The 22,191-nt window shown below is 39.8% G+C and overlaps 1 protein-coding gene across 2 annotated transcripts; it reads left to right on the plus strand.

Annotated features, from left to right (window-relative positions):
* Window positions 1-353: 353 nt before the first annotated feature.
* On the plus strand, window positions 354-16,002 carry LOC143858510 (sodium/pyruvate cotransporter BASS2, chloroplastic-like). 2 transcript variants are annotated; one of them, XR_013238966.1, is made up of 13 exons: window positions 354-769; window positions 942-1,056; window positions 9,002-9,125; window positions 9,262-9,303; window positions 9,449-9,562; window positions 9,675-9,737; window positions 11,280-11,407; window positions 13,917-13,998; window positions 14,385-14,436; window positions 14,538-14,635; window positions 14,789-14,950; window positions 15,226-15,417; window positions 15,550-15,625. XR_013238966.1 is itself a non-coding variant. In XM_077369149.1 (13 exons), the coding sequence occupies exons 1-13, from the start codon at window positions 649-651 to the stop codon at window positions 15,814-15,816; spliced, it is 1,269 nt and encodes a 422-aa protein (XP_077225264.1). In that variant the 5' UTR covers window positions 357-648; the 3' UTR covers window positions 15,817-16,002. The 2 variants fall into 2 exon arrangements, 1 of the variants encoding a protein (XP_077225264.1); XM_077369149.1 differs by lacking the exon at window positions 15,226-15,417 and adding an exon at window positions 15,739-16,002 and having other exon boundaries at window positions 357-769; window positions 15,550-15,639.
* The last annotated feature ends 6,189 nt before the right edge of the window (window positions 16,003-22,191 follow it).

Genomic DNA, 22,191 nt, shown 5'->3' on the forward strand with positions numbered 1-22,191 from the left:
CTCGATTAGATAAAGATCAGTTCGTCTTATATATGAATTATCTAAATTATTTTATTATTTGCAACATAAAAAGGACAAATTCTGCAAGTTACGTCAAAGAAGATATTAACTGCACAACCATATATTTGATATTTACACAAAACCAGTTGTCTTTTCTTTTTTAATTGGCTCATGAGAGCTTTTTGGGAAATGTAATAATCATCTGACAGCTCTTTAAATACTGAAAGACAAGATGGTTTGTGGAAATATCAAAATATTGGTTGTGCTCATATCATTTCCCATGGAAAAATGCCAGATTGAAAGAAGAGGATATGATCCCCATCTCCATTATACGTTTGATGGCATTTAGGTGCGGAAAGGCAAGGGACGACGTTGATTTTTGAAAGTGGAGATGGGATAAAAGGACAGAAAAAAACGGACATTTCGATTTCATGCAATTGATGTGACTTTGGCTGATCACAATTGTGTGGTTCATTGTTTTCCACGACTGAGAGATGTATTATCCAAACTATTTTGGGTCTTCTCTTAACTTCCCTTCCTCCCTTCACTCTGCTTCTATGCCCCGAAATATTCATTCATTTATGTTGGCAACAAAACCATGATTTCTCCCATCCTTTGAAAAAACTCATCTCTATTTGTCTTGTTATCATGGCTTCAATGGCGTCCATGTCTAGATTCGTCCAGACCTATGGCGGATTGAAATCATATCAGGGTTTTAACAGACAGTGCTCTTATTTTTCTCCCAGGAGGAGACTTCAGACCCAACTGGGTATGCAGGGTTTTGCTTCTATTTAGGGTTTTTTGTTTGTTTTTGCTATATGAGCTATACTTTTCTCCCTGTTACCTATGTGGGCTTTCACTGGTGTTCTTGTTAGCTCTTTGCCTTTTGGGTTCTACTTATTTCCTGTTTTGCTCTGCATCTTTATGCTCTTCTTTTTCAGGTATTAGGAGTGGCTTTGCAGTATCCAGTGATGGAAAAAGTCATGGGATTGAGACCTTTAGTCGGAGTGCAATTTTTGCCTACCCCACTCCTCTATCAATCGTTCCAACTTCAAAGTATGCCTAAAAATTTAATTGGTTTAGCTAAAAATTTAATTGGTTTAGAATATTAGTTTTCTTATTCATTTAAGATTTGTTTAGGGAAGAAACTTCAGATTGAGAGGTTCAATGATTAGAGATCATGTCTTGTCTAGTTAATCTGATATTCAGCACTGTACAGTTCTATCACAGCAGAAACTTAAAAATACAACAGAGAACTATAACATAGAAGAGAATAGAAAAGGAGGGAGATAAAGAGGGAAAATTTGTTAACACAGACTTCTTATCTTTTTCTCCTCTCCTACTCGATCACACTTCTCTTACACTAGGTCTCTACCACATTCTTGCCTACTCTTATGTCTACAAGTAAATACCCCAAACTTTAAAATCACCCATGTTACACCAAAATTGGTAACAGATAAGGCAATGCCGAAAGAGCTGATCTGGCGAATTCTAGCTGCCGAACTGATCAAAAGGCTATGTCCTGCACAGAGGAACACCCGGTCTGACGACCAACCCGGAGTGGTAGCTCCGGACGGGCCCTCCGATGCTTAAGTCAGTAATGGGCACAAATATAGAAACCAAAGCTATGAATAGTAAATTTTTGGGATTCGGTCCCCTACCTTGGCTTTTGTAAAGGCTATTTATAGTGGGGGCTCTGGGTATTGGATTGCCCTTTTACCCCTAGGGACAGGTGTTAACCCATCAGTGGACCAAACTCTATCCTTCCCTCTATACCCCTGGATAGGTGTAGAGTTGTTTTTTTTTTTGTTGAAATGGCAAATATTATAAAAGAATCAAAAGGGACACCCGAAAGGAAAATCCCGAAGGTGTAGAGTTGTTATTGGACAAAGTTTCTACTTGATCCTTTCCTTTATAGCCTGTAATGACCTTAGTGCCCCTTGTGAGGTGTTGAGTGTGCGGGCCCTCCTTAGGGCCATGTGTCAGCGACTAATTGGGGTTGTCTTTTATACCCCATCAGTTGCCCCCCGATTCCTTGAGTCATTTTGATGACTTGGGGAAGCTTGATTGGATGCGCGCATAAGGGATGGTTTGATTCTCAGCTCAGAAGGGCTGCAGGCGAGTTGGACGATTTGATTTATCCAGAACGGCTGCAGACGCACTGGAGGTTCTTCAGATCGGCACCAGACGAACTGAAACATTTGCACTTTTTCAGAACGGCTTTGGACGATCTGAAACGTTTGCGCTTTGTTCGGAACGGCTTTGGACGATCTGAAACATTTGCGCTTGGTCAGAATGGCTTTGAACGATCTGAATTTTGTCATTTAGTGGATTGCTTCATATCCTGAACGGCCTCAGACTATCTGAATTTTGTTGTTTAGTGGATTGCGTCATATCCTGAACGGCTTCAGACGATCTGAATTTTGTCGTTTTGTGGATTGCGTCATATCCTGAACGGCCTCAGACGATCTGAATTTTGTTGTTTAGTGGATTGCGTCATATCTTGAACGGCTTCAGACGATCTGAATTTTGTCATTTTGTGGATTACGTCATATCCTGAACGGCCTCAGACGATCTGAATATTGTCGTTTAGTGCATTGCGTCATATCCCGAAGGGCTTCAGACGATCTGAATTTTGTCGTTTTGTGGATTGCATCATATCCTGAACTGCTTCAGATGAATTTTGTCGTTTTGTGGATTGCATCATATCCTGAACGGCTTCAGACGATCTGAATTTTGTCGTCTTTGCGGATTACGTCATATCCTGAATGGCTTCAGACGATCTGAATTTTGTCGTCTTTGCGGATTACGTCATATCCTGAATGGCTTCAGACGATCTGAATTTTGTCGTCTTTGCGGATTACGTCATATCCTGAACGGTCTCAGACGATCTGAATTTTGTCATTTTGCGGATTGCGTCATATCCTGAACGACCTCAAACGATCTGAATTTTGTCTTTTTGCGGATTGCGTCATATCCTGAACGGCTTCAGACGATCTGAATTTTGTCGTTTTGCGGATTGCGTGACATCCTGAACGGCTTCAGACGATCTGAATTTTGTTTCGAACTACCACAATTGGTAATTTTTTCACGACACTTTTGATCAACACATTTTTTTTTAATATATGTACTGTCGCTTAGTTTCTCGCGCCCCTTCATTAATGCATGGCCGCGTGGCGGGATGCGAGCGGTGAATACGAACGGTCTTCTGACAACTTTGCTTATAAAAGGATCCATGGGACTTCATTTTTATCATTCATTGCTTTTACTCTCTCTTTTGCTCTACCAGTGCTGTTTGAGTTCCTTGTTCGACTCGTCTTTCGCTTGCCGCTGTTTGAGTTCGGGGTCATTCCTTCACGCATGTAATTTTTCAGTCCGTCTTTTTTGCGTTGAACTTTTTCTTTTCTTCCCTTATGTGTAGTAGTTCTAGTTCAGAGTCTAGCTCTGGTTCGTCATCGAGAGAAACTTCCTCCTCGGACGAAACTAGTTCCGGCTCGTCCGAAAGGACGAGATCTGATTCGAATCTCAGGGGAGGCCAGCTCTCTTCTACAGAGATATACTCCTCAGTGCCAGCCATGAGATCTACCAAGGAATGCGGATGTCGCCGAGCTACTGCTTGCTGGAACTCGTTAGATTTGGCTCCAGCAAGGAGTGCATTTGTGGCAGCGGATGGATCTAAATTCAGAACTTGAAGGGCTTCTCTGTTGAATTAACTCACAAATGCTTTTAGAGACTCGCCTTCCGTGGTCTTCGACTGCTCATGAAGTGTCGAACCAGGGAAGTCTTCCCTGAATTCTTCAAAGGTGTCAATAGAATTCGGCTTTAAGCGTGCATACCAATCTCTCGTGGCCCCTGTTAGGGTAGTTGGAAAAGCTCTGCAAATGAATCCATCGGAAGCACCGTGGAGAAGCATCATGGTTATGAACGTCTCTAAATGGTCTACTGGATCAGTGGTTCCACCGTAACGTGGACTGGTGGCATTTTGAACCCTTGGGGTGCTGGTGCATGAAACACTTTATCCGTAAAGGGAGGTTTGCTTGAGAACAGCCTTGGGATGGATTAATTATGATCCTTTGCTAGCTCTTCAATTCAGTGATCTATTTCTTTGAATCTTCGTAGCATTGGACCAGTTCTCTTCTTCATTCGGCTAGCTGATCTGTTCCTTCTTTTCACAGTGGGACTTGCTGCTGAATCCGAATGACTCTCTGAGCTCTTTCGATGGTGCCGAGATCTTGCTTGTTCTGCACGGTCGTCCCTAGCCCGGTGTCTATGCGCTGAACGGGACGGGGATCGATGATGGTGATGAGGCTCTGTTTGTGCATGCCTTATTCTAGAGTGATGGATTCGTCTTGAAGAGGAGTGGTGGGTTTGGTCACGATGGAGAGGTACGGGTTCTCCCACTGGGTGGTTCAGCCTTTCTTGTGGAGGCTGGGAAACTTCTGGAGGATGTTGTTGAGGGACTTGTTGGATTAGGTTTTTATACTGATCGACGAGGGTTGTCATCTGTTGGAAGAGGGTTTGGATTTCTCAGGTGTAGGAGTTGAAGCGGGAGTTGGGTGCTCTGAGTGAGCTGGACTCCGCTCTGCTGTTGTTGGAGGAACAACTACTTGCGAAGCGATTCGCTCGCTTCGAGCTATGCGATGTGATGCCGGTTGGACTGCTCACGCAGAAGGTACTCGAGTACTCTTCCGGCCTGCCATTTTTAATGAGAATGAGAACAACTTTTAGTTCAAGTCCCACGGATGGCGCCAATCTGTTACGCCCAAAATTGGTAACAGATAAGGCAGTGACGAAAGAGCTAATTTGGCGAATTCTAGCTGCCGAACTGATCGAAAGGCTATCTCCTGCACAGAGGAACACCTGGTCAGACGACGAACCCGGAGTGGTAGCTCCGGACTGGCCCTCCGATGCTTAAGTCTATGGGCACAAATATAGAAACCAAAGCTATGAATAGTAAATTTTTGGGATTCGGTCCCCTACCTTGGCTTTTGTGAAGGCTATTTATAGTGGGGGCTCTGGGTATTGGATTACCCTTTTACCCCTGAGGACAGGTGTTAGCCCATTAGTGGACCAAACTCTATCCTTCCCTCTATACCCCTGGATAGGTGTAGAGTTGTTATTCGACAAAGTTTCTACTTGATCCTTTCCTTTTTAGGCTGTAATGACCTTAGTGCCCCTTGTGAGGTGTTGATTGTGCGGGCCCTCCTTAGGGCCACGTGTCAGCGGCTGATTGTGGTTGTCTTTTATACCCCATCAACCCATATATCTTATTTTTATTTCCTGCTCCAACTTAAGAAAGCTTGGTAAACAGCTCAACATAAGTTAGAAATGATCTTAACACTTCCCCCTTACTGCTAAGTCAAAATTCGCATCTCCAAAGTTATGTTGTCAATCTATCATTTGAAGTAGTTGTTAAGGCCATTTTAAGTTTCAACTGCTGTGTACCAAATGCATTATGGGTTGGCTTTCCACGCACTGTGCCTGTTCAACCAAATAAGTGTCTGCACTTCCAAGGACCATGCCTTGTTTCTTTTAACCTTTTGCTTTTGATCCAAAGTATAAATCCATTTTCAGTCATGCCTGAAGCTTCAAATTCATTTTCGATATCATAGACATCAAGATTTATCACCACCAGATCCACCACCACCAATCCCATCAACCACATCATCAATAGTTGATATGGAATTTTGCATCTCCTTAAACTCTGTCTATTACTGCAATCAACCTATGGCTCGGTCTGGTTTGCCAGCTGTGAGTACATTTCTTTCTGCGTGCCTCTGTTTTTGCTACAGGGTCTGTCTTGGGCCAGTGATGCCGTGAGTATTCTCTTTCTACTCCATCTTATCCAATTGAATTGAGCTTCAAAATGTCATTAACCTTGCTGAACTGATAGCACAATTGTCGTCAATGGAAACCCAAAGACTCGTCGCCAGCTGCACCTTGCTAGTTCCTGTTATCTTTCAAAAATGACTTGGCAACAATTGCAACTTTCAAGATCAACCGAACAAACTAGCTTGATGTGATTGCTCAAAATTGCTCCCCTTACATTCATGATTTTCATTTGTGAAATTAATTGAAACAGAATTACACTAATGTATTGAAAAAGACAGAGGGAAGTATTTCACCACATTCACAGAGAATTCACTTTCCATCAATCTAGCATCCCAGTGTCCTTGACCATGATACATGGAACAGTTGGAAGTGTTGGAAAGCCTCTCACTATCAACCTCAATGTCACATTCATTGGTATCTACATCATCAACTTCTTCTTTACATCATCAAATTCTTCCAGTTCATATTTACATGCGGTTTCAGCATCAATAGGTTATGCCAAGGACCATCTCTGATTTGTTCAGCTCTTGGTACTGCAGACATGTGGGGATGTTGGGCCTTTGGCTGGCATCATTTCTTGCAACAGTTTGGTGCATATGGTCGGAAAGAAACGAAAGAACATTTTAGGGCTTTCCTTCTAAAGAAACCATTATTCGTTTGGACCTTGCTAGAGAAATTTTTTCTGATTATACGTTCCAAGATTTCATCTGTAAGTGAGAATTGATCATAATGGAAAGAATCCCCCAGAAGGAAAGATCGGCAGTTTGGAGTACATCATAGGGAATGCCATCAAACTTAACTTTGTTGGCTATTCACTTGGAAATCAGGGTTAAGTAGAGGTTAGATATGTTTTTAGAGATAACAATGGTGAGATCCTTTTCTCTTATTTGGGCCCCATTGGAAGATCCGTCTTCAATGAGGTGGAAGTAACAGTTATTTTCACCGGCATTAGAATTGTCAGAAATCAGTTTCAGGTTTTTATTGTTATTGAAGGGATCTCATTGATTGTCATCTCGCTGGCGGAAGTAGTTCGGGTTCTTGGCATTTACCTTTCTTTATGATGGCATAGTGGACGGTTGTAAAGACATAGATGGCATTCCTAGATTAGCGGCCGACAAGCTAGCTGATTTGTTAGCCACATCGGGTGTGTGTTGGGCTCGTTATACGAGGGGCAATGATTGCCCCCTTGTAATCTATTTATCTCCATGGTGCCGACCCTAGGTGCCTGACACTCCAAGCCTAAAAATTCAGAAACGGGGACAAACTTGTACGCATATACATATAAAATTAATGATTATAAATCATGATTTGCCACAAGATAAATATATATTCATTTAAAAAGCTAATAAATTTTAAGATTAAGCAACTGCGGGTGTAAAATAAATATTAGATACTCTAATTGCAATGCAATCATCCATCTAATCTAGTTCTCTTTAGTCTTCAATATGCAACGGAAAAGAAACTCCAATAGGATAAGAATTAATAGTTATATTAATAAAGAGTTATATAAAAAATAGTTAAACACAATATTAAATAGCATAAAACACAATATCAGATTTGACATGGTGCAAAATTTTGTTGACCCACCACATTAAATCTGATACTTCTAGCAATACGTTTACCAGTGTCAAAAGGGGTTTTGGCACGTGTGGACATGCATATCAACAATAAATTCAAAGTGTCAGCTAAGTCATAGATTTTTCTCTGTTAATCTAGATAAAATTTCAAAGAAAAAAAGTGTGCTCAAATATTTTAATGTATTGTTCCCAAAATTTGAAGAACCTTATGTTTACTTTTACAGTTGTTTTCTTCCATGCCACTTTGTGAAAACTTGATGCAATCTTCGCCAATCAATTGTCAGATCAAATCCTTGGAGATAATCTTTAACTATGAAACTCCAAAACTCAAAACTTCCAAAAACTTCTCCCCGTAGATCTACATTGCTTCATTGATTTTGATATCTTTCTTCAATCGTCATTGGTTGACATTTGAACTATTCCTTGAACTACTAAGTAGCATTAGTATGACCAACACTTGCAAAATATGTGTTCCATTACTGAATCCATCAAAACCATTGATCAACGGAAACTAAAGCCATCTCTCTCTCTCTCTCTCTCTCTCTCTCTCTCTCTCTCTCTCTCTCTCTCTCTCTCTCCTACAAGGCACATGTATGAGCATGACTTATAAAGCTTTCTTTCTCTGAAAAAGTTTTAAATCCCCAGAAACGACGACGATACATAGAAAGAAATATAAAAAGAACTTGTATACCTGTTTTTTTCTTTTTCTTTTTTGAAGTTCTACATAACAGTGTTAGTTCATGCTCTTACTGGTCAGTCTTAGAAGCAAAGAGCAAGTCTGAGTCCAGATCTGTGTTGCTGAGCCAAGCCTCTTATAGTAATCCTTTGCCAAATTGTTATCCCATATCCTAGTAGGAAATGACCAGTTTATCCCATACCAGATTCTGTTGTGCAGACAATTTGTTGCCTTAAGCTTGATGATGTAGTCAGGGACGGAGGCACATATAGCATGAGGGGGACACTGCCCCCCGCCACCAATGATTTGAAAAATCCCATTAAAGGTCCATGCACATCCATGCATGCATAGGTAGTATAGTGGCTATGGCCCCCCCAATGCCTAATGCAGGCAAATGTAAATTAGCCTGCCCCTCCCCCCCCCCGCCCGCAAGTGTAAATTCCTGGCTCCGCCCCTGGATGTAGTAGTTAGCTTTTAACAACATCATAGACATTCTTATGTGATATGGGAAGTTTTCCATCGTTAGTAGCCACTTTTAATTTTTAAACAATGGTGATGTCTGTTATAATCATGTGTCAAAATATTCAGTTTTTGTCGGCCGCTGGGAATATACCACGGCAATGCTCCTGCCCTTTTCCAGCTTGATACCTAGGTAGTTGGTTCTTGGTGGTATACCACCGCGCTCTGCTAACTAGTAAGTAGTCAATTCTTAAATGAAATTACATGCCCCTACCACTAGAATAGTCAGTTTTTCCAGTGATAATCAAGTCTTACTGGAGTCAGCGTTTTGTGACACCTTCCGCTGGAACTATTAGTTCTCACCTATATGCCTATTTACTAGAATCTATAATTTCAGACACATTTCTTTAATTTTTTTATTTCATAGCCTGATTTTTTTTAACAACTAATTTGTCAGGACCCGCCAATTTTATTGCAAAGCTGATGCAAACGTCTCTGGGGCTGTTCCTAGCAGCACCCCTAGTGAAATGAGCCTGTATGAGAGAATTGTTGAATTGTTGACGACTCTTTTTCCATTGTGGGTATGTTTACATTACTGTTGAATCCTGTGATTGAATTCCACATTTTTTCTCTTTTTCCCGTTTCACATTATGGGTGTAGTTTTCTACGATATTTGTATGATTGAGATAGTCTGAATCCATTCATTGGTTTTGGCAGGTTATATTGGGCACAATTATTGGAATTTACAAGCCATCTGCAGTAACCTTTTTGTCTTCTTTCTGTTAATTTCGTGAACAATACTCATCTGCGATCCACTTGGTTTGGTTGCACAATTTTGGGCTTAAACCCACGTTATCTGAAATGTAGGCCGTTGATTATTTTGAGTGCTTTTATCGTCCTGCAGGTTACTTGGTTAGAAACTGACCTTTTTACCGTTGGCTTGGGTTTCCTGATGCTTTCAATGGGGCTGACCCTGACATTTGAGGATTTCAGAAGATGTATGCGAAACCCATGGACTGTAAGTTGCCACGTCTTTTTAGATCCTTGGATTTTATAAGTAACATATCTATCAGTTAAAATGTTCTCCTTTTTTTCTCCTATTTGCATCTAAGTGGTTTATTTATTTTCAGGTGGGTGTTGGATTTCTTGCTCAGTACTTAATTAAACCTATGCTAGGCTTTTTTATCGCAATGGTATGTCTTTGACCACTTATTTAGCATAAATTTTCTGTTTTTTCTTGTTGAGATTCTATGCTGTCAAATTTGGATATTTCTGGCATGTTTCTCTATGTTGTGATGCTGGGAATTCAATTGGATGATGCTCAGATTTCAGATCAAATGATCAATGAAATTGACTAGGTTTTAGCAGGATTGCTTTGCAATCACATTTTGATTTCTAAGTCTTATGAACCTTCTCTGTCTCCATTGATATGCTTCTCAATTGGACTGGTACAGTGCCAGAATGATAAGATTTATCTGGCCATAGTTATCATATAACTGTTCCCACAAGAATATGAAGCAGAAAGTGCAATTCCCTTTTTTTTTTTTGAGGGTTTGTGATATTGTACGAGTAGATCGTCATTTACGACGCAATCTTAGAAGTCTGTCAAAGTTGACCCGACCAATTAGAGACAAATTTTTTTTTTTTTTCGAATGGCCCAATTAGAGACAATTTTGCCTCCAACTACTTTTGCTTGTGGAGAATGATGGCTTTTAGGATGATAAATGACTCCAAATTAGATTGATCTAGAGAAATGAGGTCAGTGCCTTTAGTTCTTAACAAGGAAGCAGGATTCTTCCCTGGGAGCCTTCGATTCCCGCTTTCGATTCCCGCTCTGGCAACCTTGGTTCTTAATGTAAGAGCATCTTTGTTTACATGCATTCCTGAGGAAGAATTGATGCAAGTAAGGGGCTTGTAATTAAATTACAGCCACAGACTCATGGTTAACCAAGATTAACTAAGTTAACTTGCTGGACATTTCTGGATTTATTTTATTTCAGACCAACATCAAGATCTGTTTCCATAAGTCTATCAATTTCAGAAATCAATACTTTAGGCCTTCCCATAGATTTGATTCAATAACTTCAGCCCTGGTCTATCAATCCAGATGAAGATTTGAAGAGTCTGCTCTAAAATCAATGTCTCCACAATAAATCACAGATCTAAATTTTAGAACACAGAAAGCTATTGGCGGGAAGACACATGCTGCAAGGATGATGGCCATGTATATAGGAAATCTAGGGAAAAGGCGCAGAACAATGGAAGCTGCCAAAAGTGCTATTTCTAAAAGGGTGGGTTCAGAGTTCAGACACTGTAAGCAGTGAAAGAATTCAATCCTAAAGTAGATTTCAAGCTTGGGAGGTTCAGAACAGAATACCTTTTGGGGCTCAAGATGATTCTGTTAAATTTGAGATATGTTGTTGGAATGCAATTTTCCTGGAATTCAAGTTTTCTGCTGCTATCATTTTGTACATGGGGAATTTTTAATGAGCACAACTCATGTTATATTTAAGGTCTTATGAGATTGTATTAACTGAGAACTAAAATTTCTGCTTCCTATGTTGCTAAACTAATATAATTTCTGTGCACATCCGTCATAAATGTTGGTTGTTATGTGGCTTCTGAATGTTGTCATTTGGTGTAAAAGTCTGGATGAAGTTCAATTGTATTATGTTGGTTGATGCGTCAACATCCATGTGTGTTTTGTTGCTAAATTTAATCTATCTGATCTACAGACTTTGAAACTGTCTGCCCCTCTTGCAACTGGTCTTATTTTGGTCTCATGTTGCCCCGGAGGCCAGGCATCAAACGTTGCTACCTATATATCCAAGGGAAATGTAGCTCTTTCAGTTCTCATGACTACGTAAGTCTAACTTACACATCACACTTGATCATTCAGTGGCTGTTTTTCGTTTTCTGTGGAAGATGATAAAATATTTGACCGAAATGGTCCATCGTAGTGGGTTCTATTTTCCTCATAATCACTAGATGATGTTGGTGTTGTTTTTATCCTTACATTTTCATACATGTTAGCCAGCGTTTTCAAAGGTGTAACCGGGAGGCAAAGCATACAACCCTCTTGTGAGGCGAGGTGTAAGCCTCACAATTTTTCTGATATTTTAGATAAAAATTTAAAAATTAAGAAAAATACCATAGAATTGCTATAAATTCTATAAAAAAAGAATTGTACTTCACTTCCAAGCAGAAATTGTCATCCAACCATCATTCACCAAAGAACAGAAAGTGTGAACTCCATCTAAAAAGATAGTAAAGCATTTGACAGTCAATTAGGGGTTTAGTGCGAGTTTACAATTATCAAAAAGCTGCTCCGATATAGCTTAACAAGTTCACATTACAATTCCACGGTAGAAGTAGAAAACACAAATGAAAATGTGTTAATATCTATAGCAAAGCATGCCACCTCAAGAATCTAAGTCTTCATCTTCAATCACATCATCCACATCCACTTCACCCGTATAATAAATATCTTCATTATCTCCACCGTATTAACTGTCACCTTCATCATCATATTTCTTTTCCTCATTTGCTACAACCTTACCTCTTATCTGCATTTATGTGCACAATTGTTTCTTATAATATATAACTTAAAAAGTCAAAACACGAACTAAAGTATAGATTTTATATAACTATACTCACTGTGGAGCAATACTCTTTCTCCTCTTAAGCTGAAAAGTAGAACCAAAACTACTATCGATCGATGGCGATAGTAGTGGAGCTGATATATTAGCTGAATTGAAGAGAATAGATTGAATTACAGTAACATCTAGCACCATGTCGTTATCATCAATCTAACTAGGATCACCAGAGAGAAGATGCTCTTCTTTCTCGGCAATAAACTCATCGCCGAAATCATGTGATCGACCGAAATTGGATCAGTGTTCTACTTCCTCTTACTTCTTTCTTGTCCCTTGGTGTTATACATGTAGATTAGAGCATAATATTTTTCTTGCTCCTGACGATTTCACTATCCTATTCACCTATCATTGACATAATTTGAAATTCATCGATCTTATTCACTACAAAAGTTCTTGAGAATTTAGCTAGAAAATAGAAACTCACTGCATCTAAAGTATCCCAATTCCTCTTGCTGCCTGAAGCGCTACGTGTGAGTCTTAGGTCTCACGCAACAAAGCTCGCTTACTGTAGTGTCCTGGACAGAAAGCAAATCCACGTATCAGCTAATGTGCACGCAACTGCTTTAGAAATTCAGATTTTAGTAGATAAATAATAAAGAAGTCGAATAGAGAATTTTATAACATTTGTCTATTTTATGGTTGGGTGATATTGTTGACTTTTTTTCGACAGATCTTTCCCTATTTCATTGCCTTGTGAATTCGCCTTTTGTCCAATGGTGTTGATGTGTTGATTGCTGGTGTCTTAATAGTTAATACTACTACTTGTACTTGTTTGCTCAATGTCAAGGAATTCTCTTATACCTAAATAATAAAGGATAATACATTGTTACACATGCCATTTCAAAAAACAATACCTTGTTACACATGTAACAATTAGCAAGATTTTATACAGTTCCTAAGCATTCCATATAAAGTTACATTTAACAACTTAAATAACAATTTTTCTTATAATTTGTATGCATCAAATGAATTAATTCTCCAAATGTATTGAGTCTTTGGACAAAACTAAACCAATTTATGATTGAACAATTGAGTATGCAAATATAGTGAACAGAAATGAAGAAACTGGTGCCACAGGTGCCACACTGAATACTGGGAGTTCAAATATGTTGGGCACCTCCTGAATTAATAACAAACCAAGCTGACTTGCAAACCTGACAGTTATTGTTAACAGCGCAGAGTCATGTTCTTTTTTATCGTATGTGTCAACTTTCACAAGTACACTTTGAGAAAGTAATGGCTGACTCCAATTTTCACATCTCATAGGTTTGTAGTTTTTAATTCGAGCCTTCTCACTAGAAGGTGTTTAGTATATGGGTTAATTACTTAATTGGTTACAGTTTTGTTTGTCTCATCTAAATAGAAGAATGAGTAATATTTATCATCTACTAAAGCATGTCAATTTGTTAACATGTTTGATGATAACATGTTTATGCATGCTCGTTTTTTTTGTAACTTTCTTTTGGTCTTATTGATTTTGTACTTATAAATCTTGATTCCTGCACATACATTTAATTTCGGGCGATGATATTCACTCCCCCTGCAGTACGCAGTCACACCCCTTATAACGTCAACAGTGGGCAACTTTAACGTCTCTTGATGTCAAAATCACGTTAAAGGGGAGCGAATGCTTAGTGCAGGGGGAGTGAAAATATCATTGCCCTTAATTTCCTGATAAATCACGATTAACCATTCTATTTTTATGGAATCTTGTAGTTGTTCAACAATTGGTGCTATTATTATGACACCACTTCTTACAAAGCTACTTGCGGGTCAGCTTGTTCCCGTCGATGCAGCGGTAAGAAATTGCACATTTCATGATCACTGTTGGATAGACATTAGGTTTTTTACTCGGGGCCCTGGAAAGCCCAAAACAGTGTGACGTATGTAGAAGAATAAGTTCAAGAAAAAAACTGTCTAGATGCCTAAAATGAAATCAAACTATATCCAGCATATTAATAATACTAAATACAAATGAAAAGACGTATTAAGGTTTTCTCCTGATAGCCATATTTACACATTTTGGGCACGCGTGTCTGATAGCCTTTTCCTCAGCAAAACGAGAGTGTCATTCTTACATATATTTGAAGTTAAAAAAGTGTTTTATGTGGAGCTGTCCCTTTAATCTCAGATGCCTACCTCCTGCTTACCATATAAAGTTTAAACTGTATTTTCTATCCTCAGGGCCTGGCCATCAGCACTTTCCAGGTTGTTTTGGTGCCGACTATTGTTGGAGGTAACCCAAAGATCTTTTAATAAACTTCATTAAACATTATTCTGCATATCCACATCATTGTTTTCTATGTAAATGCTAACCCAATATGATTTATGTGGCAGTATTAGCGCATGAGTATTTCCCAAAGTTTACTGAAAGAATAATCACACTCACACCGTTGATTGGGGTTATCCTGACGACTCTTCTTTGTGCAAGTCCTGTAAGCGCACAAAATTTCTGATTATGTATTTTTTCAGTTTTTATGTGACTATGATTGGGCTTATATTTATATTGACCCTTAAGTATCCAGTTCATTCTTTTGCTAACAGTAGCTTTATATGAGAGCTAACTTTGGATTATTTTTGTTTCCAAGATTGGGCAAGTTTCAGAAGTTTTAAAGGCTCAAGGGACACAACTAATAGTTCCTGTATTCTTCCTACATGTTGCTGCATTTGGTCTTGGTTATTGGCTTTCTAGATTATCATCATTTGGTGAATCAACTTCACGTACCATTTCCATCGAAACCGGTATGCAGGTATCATCTATTCTCTCTGGAAATGCCTTTCTAGTTTTCTTTTACGATGTATACTTATAGGGATTTAGATAATGGAGTAAATGAAATTTGACAGTAACGTAAGCAAGTTTATCCATATTCCATACCAATTTATAAAATCAAATTTCCATCGTAGAACCGTTTGATGGGCCTCTACCTGCTTGGTACTTGTGATACATTGAATATTTGAGTGTCTATTCAATAGCCAGAACTTTTAAATGTTGATGTAGACATGGCATGCACATTATCTTGTGTAGGTTGTGTCTGCATCTTCTATGTTCTCTTCCCTAAGATGGTAGGCCACAAAAGAGCTCAAGTGTATTCTTGTTGATATCTCGAAGCATCGAGGAAATACAGTGCTACGATCCTATACGGAACACGACTGAAAAGAATTATGTGCAAGTGGGCTGCTAGTCAACATGGTTTTGCCCATGAACCTACTTTCAAGAGTACTCAGATTCTGTCGAAAACTATGCTACATGGAGATTTTCTTCTTTATCCTTGTTCTTTTTTTTGTGATATATTCTTGCATAGAGATATTGAATGACTCAGTATTGGTATTTGATTTTTTTTTTCTGCAGAGCTCCGCACTTGGGTTTTTACTTGCCCAAAAGCACTTCACTAATCCTCTTGTTGCTGTTCCTTCAGCTGTCAGCGTTGTATGCATGGCGGTACACTTCTTACTTTCATGAAACCAATAATCAATCAATCTTTCTCCTCACCTTGTGGTAGCCTCTTGCTGAATTGTCATACCATTTCCTTCCCTACAGCTAGGTGGGAGTGCTCTTGCTGTTTTTTGGAGGAACATGCCAATTCCTGCTAATGACAAGGATGATTTCAAAGAGTGAAGAATTTCAGCCTTTCCTCAGGTACATTTATTCCAAAATGATTAGGAATGAGTTGAATTGCTCTTTTGTTGGTAAGATTTTGTAGGAAATGTTGCTATTGCATTTGTCCCCTTGAAATCTCAATTGGGGACATAACGTCACCTAACTGTCATTCCTTAATCAGAATTTTGTATCTTCATTTTAGAATTCTTTTTATACTGGCTTTCTTTGAATCCTTATCACCAGAGCCCGTAAAGGATTAGGAAATGCATTCCTTAACCACGTCAGCTATTTGTGATTTGGATACATAAGAAGGGTAGGGGTGTCAATGGATCCAGACGGTCCGATGGACCATCCGAATCTGAACTTTAATGAACGAGATATAAGCATACCAAGAGGGTCCATGGGCATATTTCGGATTCCCAACCACATGATCCGAAAATTTTCGGATCAGATCCAGGCATGCTGCGAAAGTCCTTAGGGACAGTCACGATCCGAAATCATCTTACAGAAATACCCTCAAAATAATTACAACATCAATGTTAGGTGGGGGTATTCTCGTCAAAATAGCCATATTCTTTTAGTAGTTATCATTTTCCATCTTTATTGAACGAAATCTCCTTTTTCCTTTTCGAAATAAATCTCCTCTTCCTTCCTATGTAAGTAACCCTTCCCCATTTGTGGAACGAACATCTCATCTTCATATCGGTAACCCTAACCCATCTACTCCATTGACATTAATGTTCTGTCCCTAGTCATTGCTCTCACCCTCGCCATCGCCAGTCATTGCTCTCACCCTCGCCATCGCCAGTCATTGCTCTCACCCTCGCCATCGCCGCAACCTTGCCTTCCCAGCATCCAAGCAGTAAGCACGGAAAACTCCTGCTAAGTATTTTATTTCTATTATCTTCTTAGAATACTGGATAGTGGACACATATTTGTTTTCCTGTTTTTAGTCACTTCTTTGAAGTCGATCACTGCTTTTCATTATGGTGGACTGACATTCTAACTCTTTTTGAAAAAAATTAATTTTGCACTAAGCTTAGTAGGACATAATAGGACACTCTGATGGACGGTCCGATTTAAAATGGAATGTGATCGTGACGTGGAAACTAGGATCTGAAGAACAATCCAAATCCGATCTGACCGATAAGGAATTTGAATGGATCGTGACCGTGACATAGGTGGATCCGATCCGAAGTGGATCCGTTGACACCCCTAAAAAAGGGCTTTAACAGACAATTGATGTGTGAAAGTATAGAATAATTCTCCCCATCAATGATTTACCTTAATGTGATGCATTCTTTTGGGGCGCCACCATCAGCTTAGTAAAGTAAATTTTAGGAATATATTTAACCTCTTGTGTACAGAGTGATAGACGCTAGGGATGCCGATGTACCAAATTGGATCAGATCCTCCCTTGTCCAACTCACAATCTTCTGAATATGCCATAATTATTCAAACCCAAGCTAAATACTGAAATATGGATCCATCAGTTTAATTAAATTTGTTCAGTATTAATTTAAATCATATCGGATCTTGAGAATTTGTTGGATTGTTCAGATCCATTGGTCTTGTATGTCGGGATATTGATTTTTTAGACCATCACTATGCGATCCACGGTCGCACCGAATGGACATACCACCAACAAGATTAAGGGCAACAAAATTTGATGCTTCAATCTCTCTTCGTGGAGCCCTAAACAAAGCCTAATAGAACAAGAGGTTTGGATCATCGAACCAACAAGATATAGGATCTTGAGAGTTTTAGTGGAATACTAGTTGGTTTTGCATTGCTTGAGAAGTTGAGATACAGAGAGAGAGAGAGAGCATTAAAGCTGAGGTTAATTATATCATTCTGAAATTTTTAACAGAGAAAAGCAAGTGCAGTTTATTGAATGTTATGGCAATTATTTTCTAAAAGCATTACTTTTCGGCAAATACGGAATTCTTAGTTACTGTTAAGCAATAATTTTGCAAAGGAGGCTCTAATCCTAAAACATGCCTTCCAAGAATACCATGAATCTCTAGCGTATGTTATGATAGGTGAGTTTATTATAAAGTTACACCTTCAGTCTTTAGACTAGACTAAATCTTTGAAATTATAACAAGTAGACATAATACACTGTAGGCCAACCCCAACTGGTCTGGGACAAAGGCTTAGTTGAGTTGAGACATAATACAATGTAGGGTGATTTTCTAGCTTCCTTCTTATGTTGCTTTTTCAAGGCTAAAATATGATTGATGAATATCCATAGTCACCATTAATGACTGATAACGAGGAATTGTGTTTTTTTTTTGCTGTTTATTTGTTATGAATTAGATTTTTTATGGTTCAGAAAGCTCTAAAACTGCTTTTGTTTTATCTAATTTTAGCTAAAAACCGCCTGGAAAATACACAAACGTTAGAGAAAGTAAGCATTACATTTTTTTCGTGTGATGGATCAGCAGAAAACAAAAAACTTTGCTCCGTTTGGATGCCAGAATTATTTTGATTCTTGGGACTTTTGTGGAACAAAAAACTTCCTGGGAGATTGGCCGGGTCAGGCCCGGCCCGAGTTGTAGCCCTACTATAAAGCGATGATACCTATGCAAGTAGACAAGGGAAGAGAGAAAAGGAAATCAAGCCATCAAAACGACTAAAATACGGCTATAAATTTAAGCATTAGGAAAGAGTACTAAAATACTAGGGCTGGCAATTTCACCCGAAAAAGCGGGGGATCCGCCCCGCCCTGTTTGGGGCGGGGATTCCCCGATTTGAGAGGGGAAGGGTAAGGGGAAGGGGATTTTAAAAATTCCCCGGTGCGGGGAGGGGAAGGGGAAGGGGATGGAGTTGTCCCCTCCCCGACCCGCCCCGCCCCGTTAATCAATGCCATTTTTTTGTATATTTTTAAGTATTTTTTTTTTAGGAAAACTACTAGAAACTCTTTGGATCGGCTACAAGATTCCCCCAAACATAGACTTAGCTTGTCTTTTCCTTTTAATTAGCTTCTGAGAGCATTTTGGGAACTATAATAACCTTTTGACAGATGTTGAAATAATAAAGACAAGCTGAGTGAGTGAGTGTATGCAATTATCAAAAAATCGTAGTGCCAACATCGGTAGCCAAAATAAATTGCATTTTATTATTAAAAGTATGGTATGGCCCGCACCATACGATGATTCAAACCATCCATTAGATGGGGCACATCCTAAATAGGTTGTGCCCCAAAAATCATTTCCATAGGTTGATCCTAACCCTCCGATCTACAGAGGAATAGGATCATTCAGTACCTCTACAGATCGGAGGGTTAGGATCAACCTAAGGAAATGATTTTTTGGGCACAACCTATTTAGGGTGTGCACCATCTAATGGACGGTTTGGATCATCCTATGGTGCGGGCCATACCTTACTTTTAATAAAGTCAGGAGTGCGATCATCAGAATACAGTAGTGCTCATAACATTTTCCAAAATTAATGATCCAAAATGGGGTTTGGATGTTGGGTACTCTAAGTGGCAGGCTATGATACCACTTGATCTAAAATTGAAGTTGGATCGAATCCAATTAGCAATGTGCGGAAATCCCATCATCCAACAATAGCTACTGTCGGTCCAATGGGTCCATCCATCCATCATCCACACACAAATACCGAATATGGATCTGCCCTCTCTTATTAAATCTTCAAGTAAAAAAACACTGCAAACAAGTGAAATCTGACGTTCGTTACTGCCCAGCATTTCAATCTATATATAAAGAAGAGAAGACAAACTCCTTATACCAATCTCTTGCTAATTTAATTAACAGCTAGCCTATCGATTGTTAGTTTATAACATTTTTATATATTGAAATTGTATCAAGTTGATTAGGGACACCCAGCATTAGTGTATCAATGACTAAAGAGGGGGTGATGTTGGGGCTGGGCGGGGCGGGGAGGGGAGGGGATTTTGTCCCCGAAGGATGTGGGGAGGGGAAGGGGATTAGATATTCCCCGCGGGAAGGGGAAGGGGATTCCCCACCATCCCCGCAAAGGGGAGGGGAAGGGGAGGGGGGAAATTCCCCGCAGAGGGGAAGGGGTAGGGGACCCCAACATCCGGCCCCGACCCGCCCCGTTGCCAGCCCTATAAAATACCGCTATAAATTTAGGGAGATGATAAATTGGCACCCCATGTAGGATGATTCACACCACTCTTAGACATCAAAAAGCATTAAAAGTCAGCCAGAATTAAGGTTATAAATGGTGTGAATCATCCTACAAGGGGTGCGAGTTTATTAAATCCTTTTGACTTTTAACATTAGACCATTTAATAACATGGAAGTGGCGTCATTGGCTAGCGTACGGTGGTTCCAGGCCCTTCAATCACAAAGATGATCGGCTCTCATCTAATCTACATTTAATTGATCTCAACATCCATCCTACCTTATATGCAAATCCAATCTACAACTGTCTGATCGCCCACATTCGCTATTCCCCATATTCAGATCAAATCACGTCCATCAGAATCAAGAAACTAGACAGCTACTGGACCCACAGATATGACATCAGTCACTACCAAAGACAAGCACCTCGAGCTTATTTAATGGTTTTAACTTAGAAAGTCAAATTTGTTAAGTGGTCCGCACGCACGGACCATTGAAGCCTTCTCAAGCTATTACTTACTAGGGCCAACTTGGGTCGGGTAACAGGCCGAAAAATAACATAGGTCAGGTTTAGAATGCACGGCCCACTGTAGCAATCGTGCCGGGCGTGCCTCGGGCCCAGTTGCCACCTTGAGCTAGGGTGGGGTTTAAGAATCTTGGGTTTTCCTTAGAAGAAAAAAATTAGACCCGTCCCGAGATAATTAATGGATGTTGGGTAGGGTCGGGTTTACTGTTCGGAGTTGACAATATGGCACCATCACTTCCATGGACCATGATCCCTATATTTGGCCCGTCTCAGTGTGGAGGGCCGTTTTGGTCATTTTCTATCTCCCGAAAATAGGTCTGTCCGTCTGAGTAGTTTCTGGTACCCCTGCCTAGAAATAGATGATACAGAGTGTGGGAGAGATGCTAGTGGGTAGATATGGTGTGTCAGTGGGACATGTGAGTTGCAGTCGTGACGAAGGGTTACCGTCACCTGACCTAAGCCTTTCCCGTCCGTCCCTTTGCTAATTTAAATGTAGGCCCCATGACGTCAAAATCCACCCCATAACACCTTTTGACAGTGTTTTTTGGTCCGTACAGCCTTCGTTCAACGCTTTATCATTTTATATTTGACTCGGTCGAGGGGCAGAGTCGTCATTTTCATCTTTGTTTTTTCTTCGTTACTGTACAGACTTCCCTTCCTTATATTATGAAATAATAATAGATAAATGATATGTGAAAATTCCCGTGAGGTAAGATTGTCACTGATCGGAGGCCCGGTTCCCAAAACATCTCTCAAAGATACCACACGGCAAATCGGAATTTAAATTCTGGCAGCTGAAGCTAGGAAGCCCACATCGCCATCCAGAGACAGAGAGAGAGAGAGAGTCTTGTAGTCTACTATGCCATTGCTCTTTCAGGATCCATTCTCTCTTATGAATAGTTCTTAAGGCCATTGAAATACGAGAATTTATATGATGGGTGGCCATGAAAACACGTGAAGTCTAAAAAAAAATAGGTACAACTCACTTTTTTTGATGATCCAAACTGTTCATCTGCTTAGGCACAACGTAAATAGGTTGTGCCCAAAAAATCATTTCCATAGAATAATCCTAACCCTCCGATCTGTTGAAGATTCCATAAATGATTTTTGGAAATCTCCATATTCAGATCAGTTCGGATCGGAGGGTTAGGATCATCCTATGGAAATGATTTTTGGGGCACAACCTATTTACGTTGTGCCCAAACAGATGAACGGTTTGGATAATAAAAAAAAGTGGGACATACCTACTTTTTTAGACTTCACGTGTTTTCACGGCCACCCATCATATAAATTCTCTTGAAATATAATTCCATCAACTTTATGGGTAATGATATTTTCACCCCTTACGCATGCGCTCCCCTTGTAAGGTGATTTAACATGAACGTGTGCAACATGCGCTCCCCTTATAAGGTGATTTGACATGAACAATGTGCAACATATAAGGTGGGCACATGCATAATTTGGGGGGGGGGGGAGGTTTGAAAATATTGTAGGGAATCAAACCTAAAAGCTACCTGTTAGAGAGAGGGTGCCTGTTCCCTTATAACCCATCCCCATCACTTTTCCGATGTGAGACTATTTGCTTTTGCGTGGAACCCCAACAATCTCCCCCTCCACATGGAAGCAACGTGGACCATCTCGCCCCTCCACGCAGCGGCAACGTGGAACTACGAGATCTTCTCCGAGGGAATTCTACCATCCTCGGAGGCACACACCGGGGTTACTAAGATCTTCCCAAGAGTTACCACGCCT

This window comes from Tasmannia lanceolata, unplaced genomic scaffold (genome assembly GCF_043159265.1).
Source record: "Tasmannia lanceolata isolate RefF3 unplaced genomic scaffold, GAP_Taslan_0.1 ptg000026l, whole genome shotgun sequence".
Taxonomy (NCBI): Eukaryota; Viridiplantae; Streptophyta; class Magnoliopsida; order Canellales; family Winteraceae; genus Tasmannia; species Tasmannia lanceolata.

Excerpts from the sequence above, each read along its gene's own strand:
- LOC143858510 (XM_077369149.1), top strand. The coding sequence starts at position 649 with ATGGCTTCAATGGCGTCCATGTCTAGATTCGTCCAGACCTATGGCGGA. Across the intron at positions 9,304-9,448 it reads GAATTTACAAGCCATCTGCA|GTTACTTGGTTAGAAACTGA; the intron begins GTAACCTTTTTG and ends ATCGTCCTGCAG. Across the intron at positions 14,437-14,537 it reads GGTGCCGACTATTGTTGGAG|TATTAGCGCATGAGTATTTC; the intron begins GTAACCCAAAGA and ends TTTATGTGGCAG.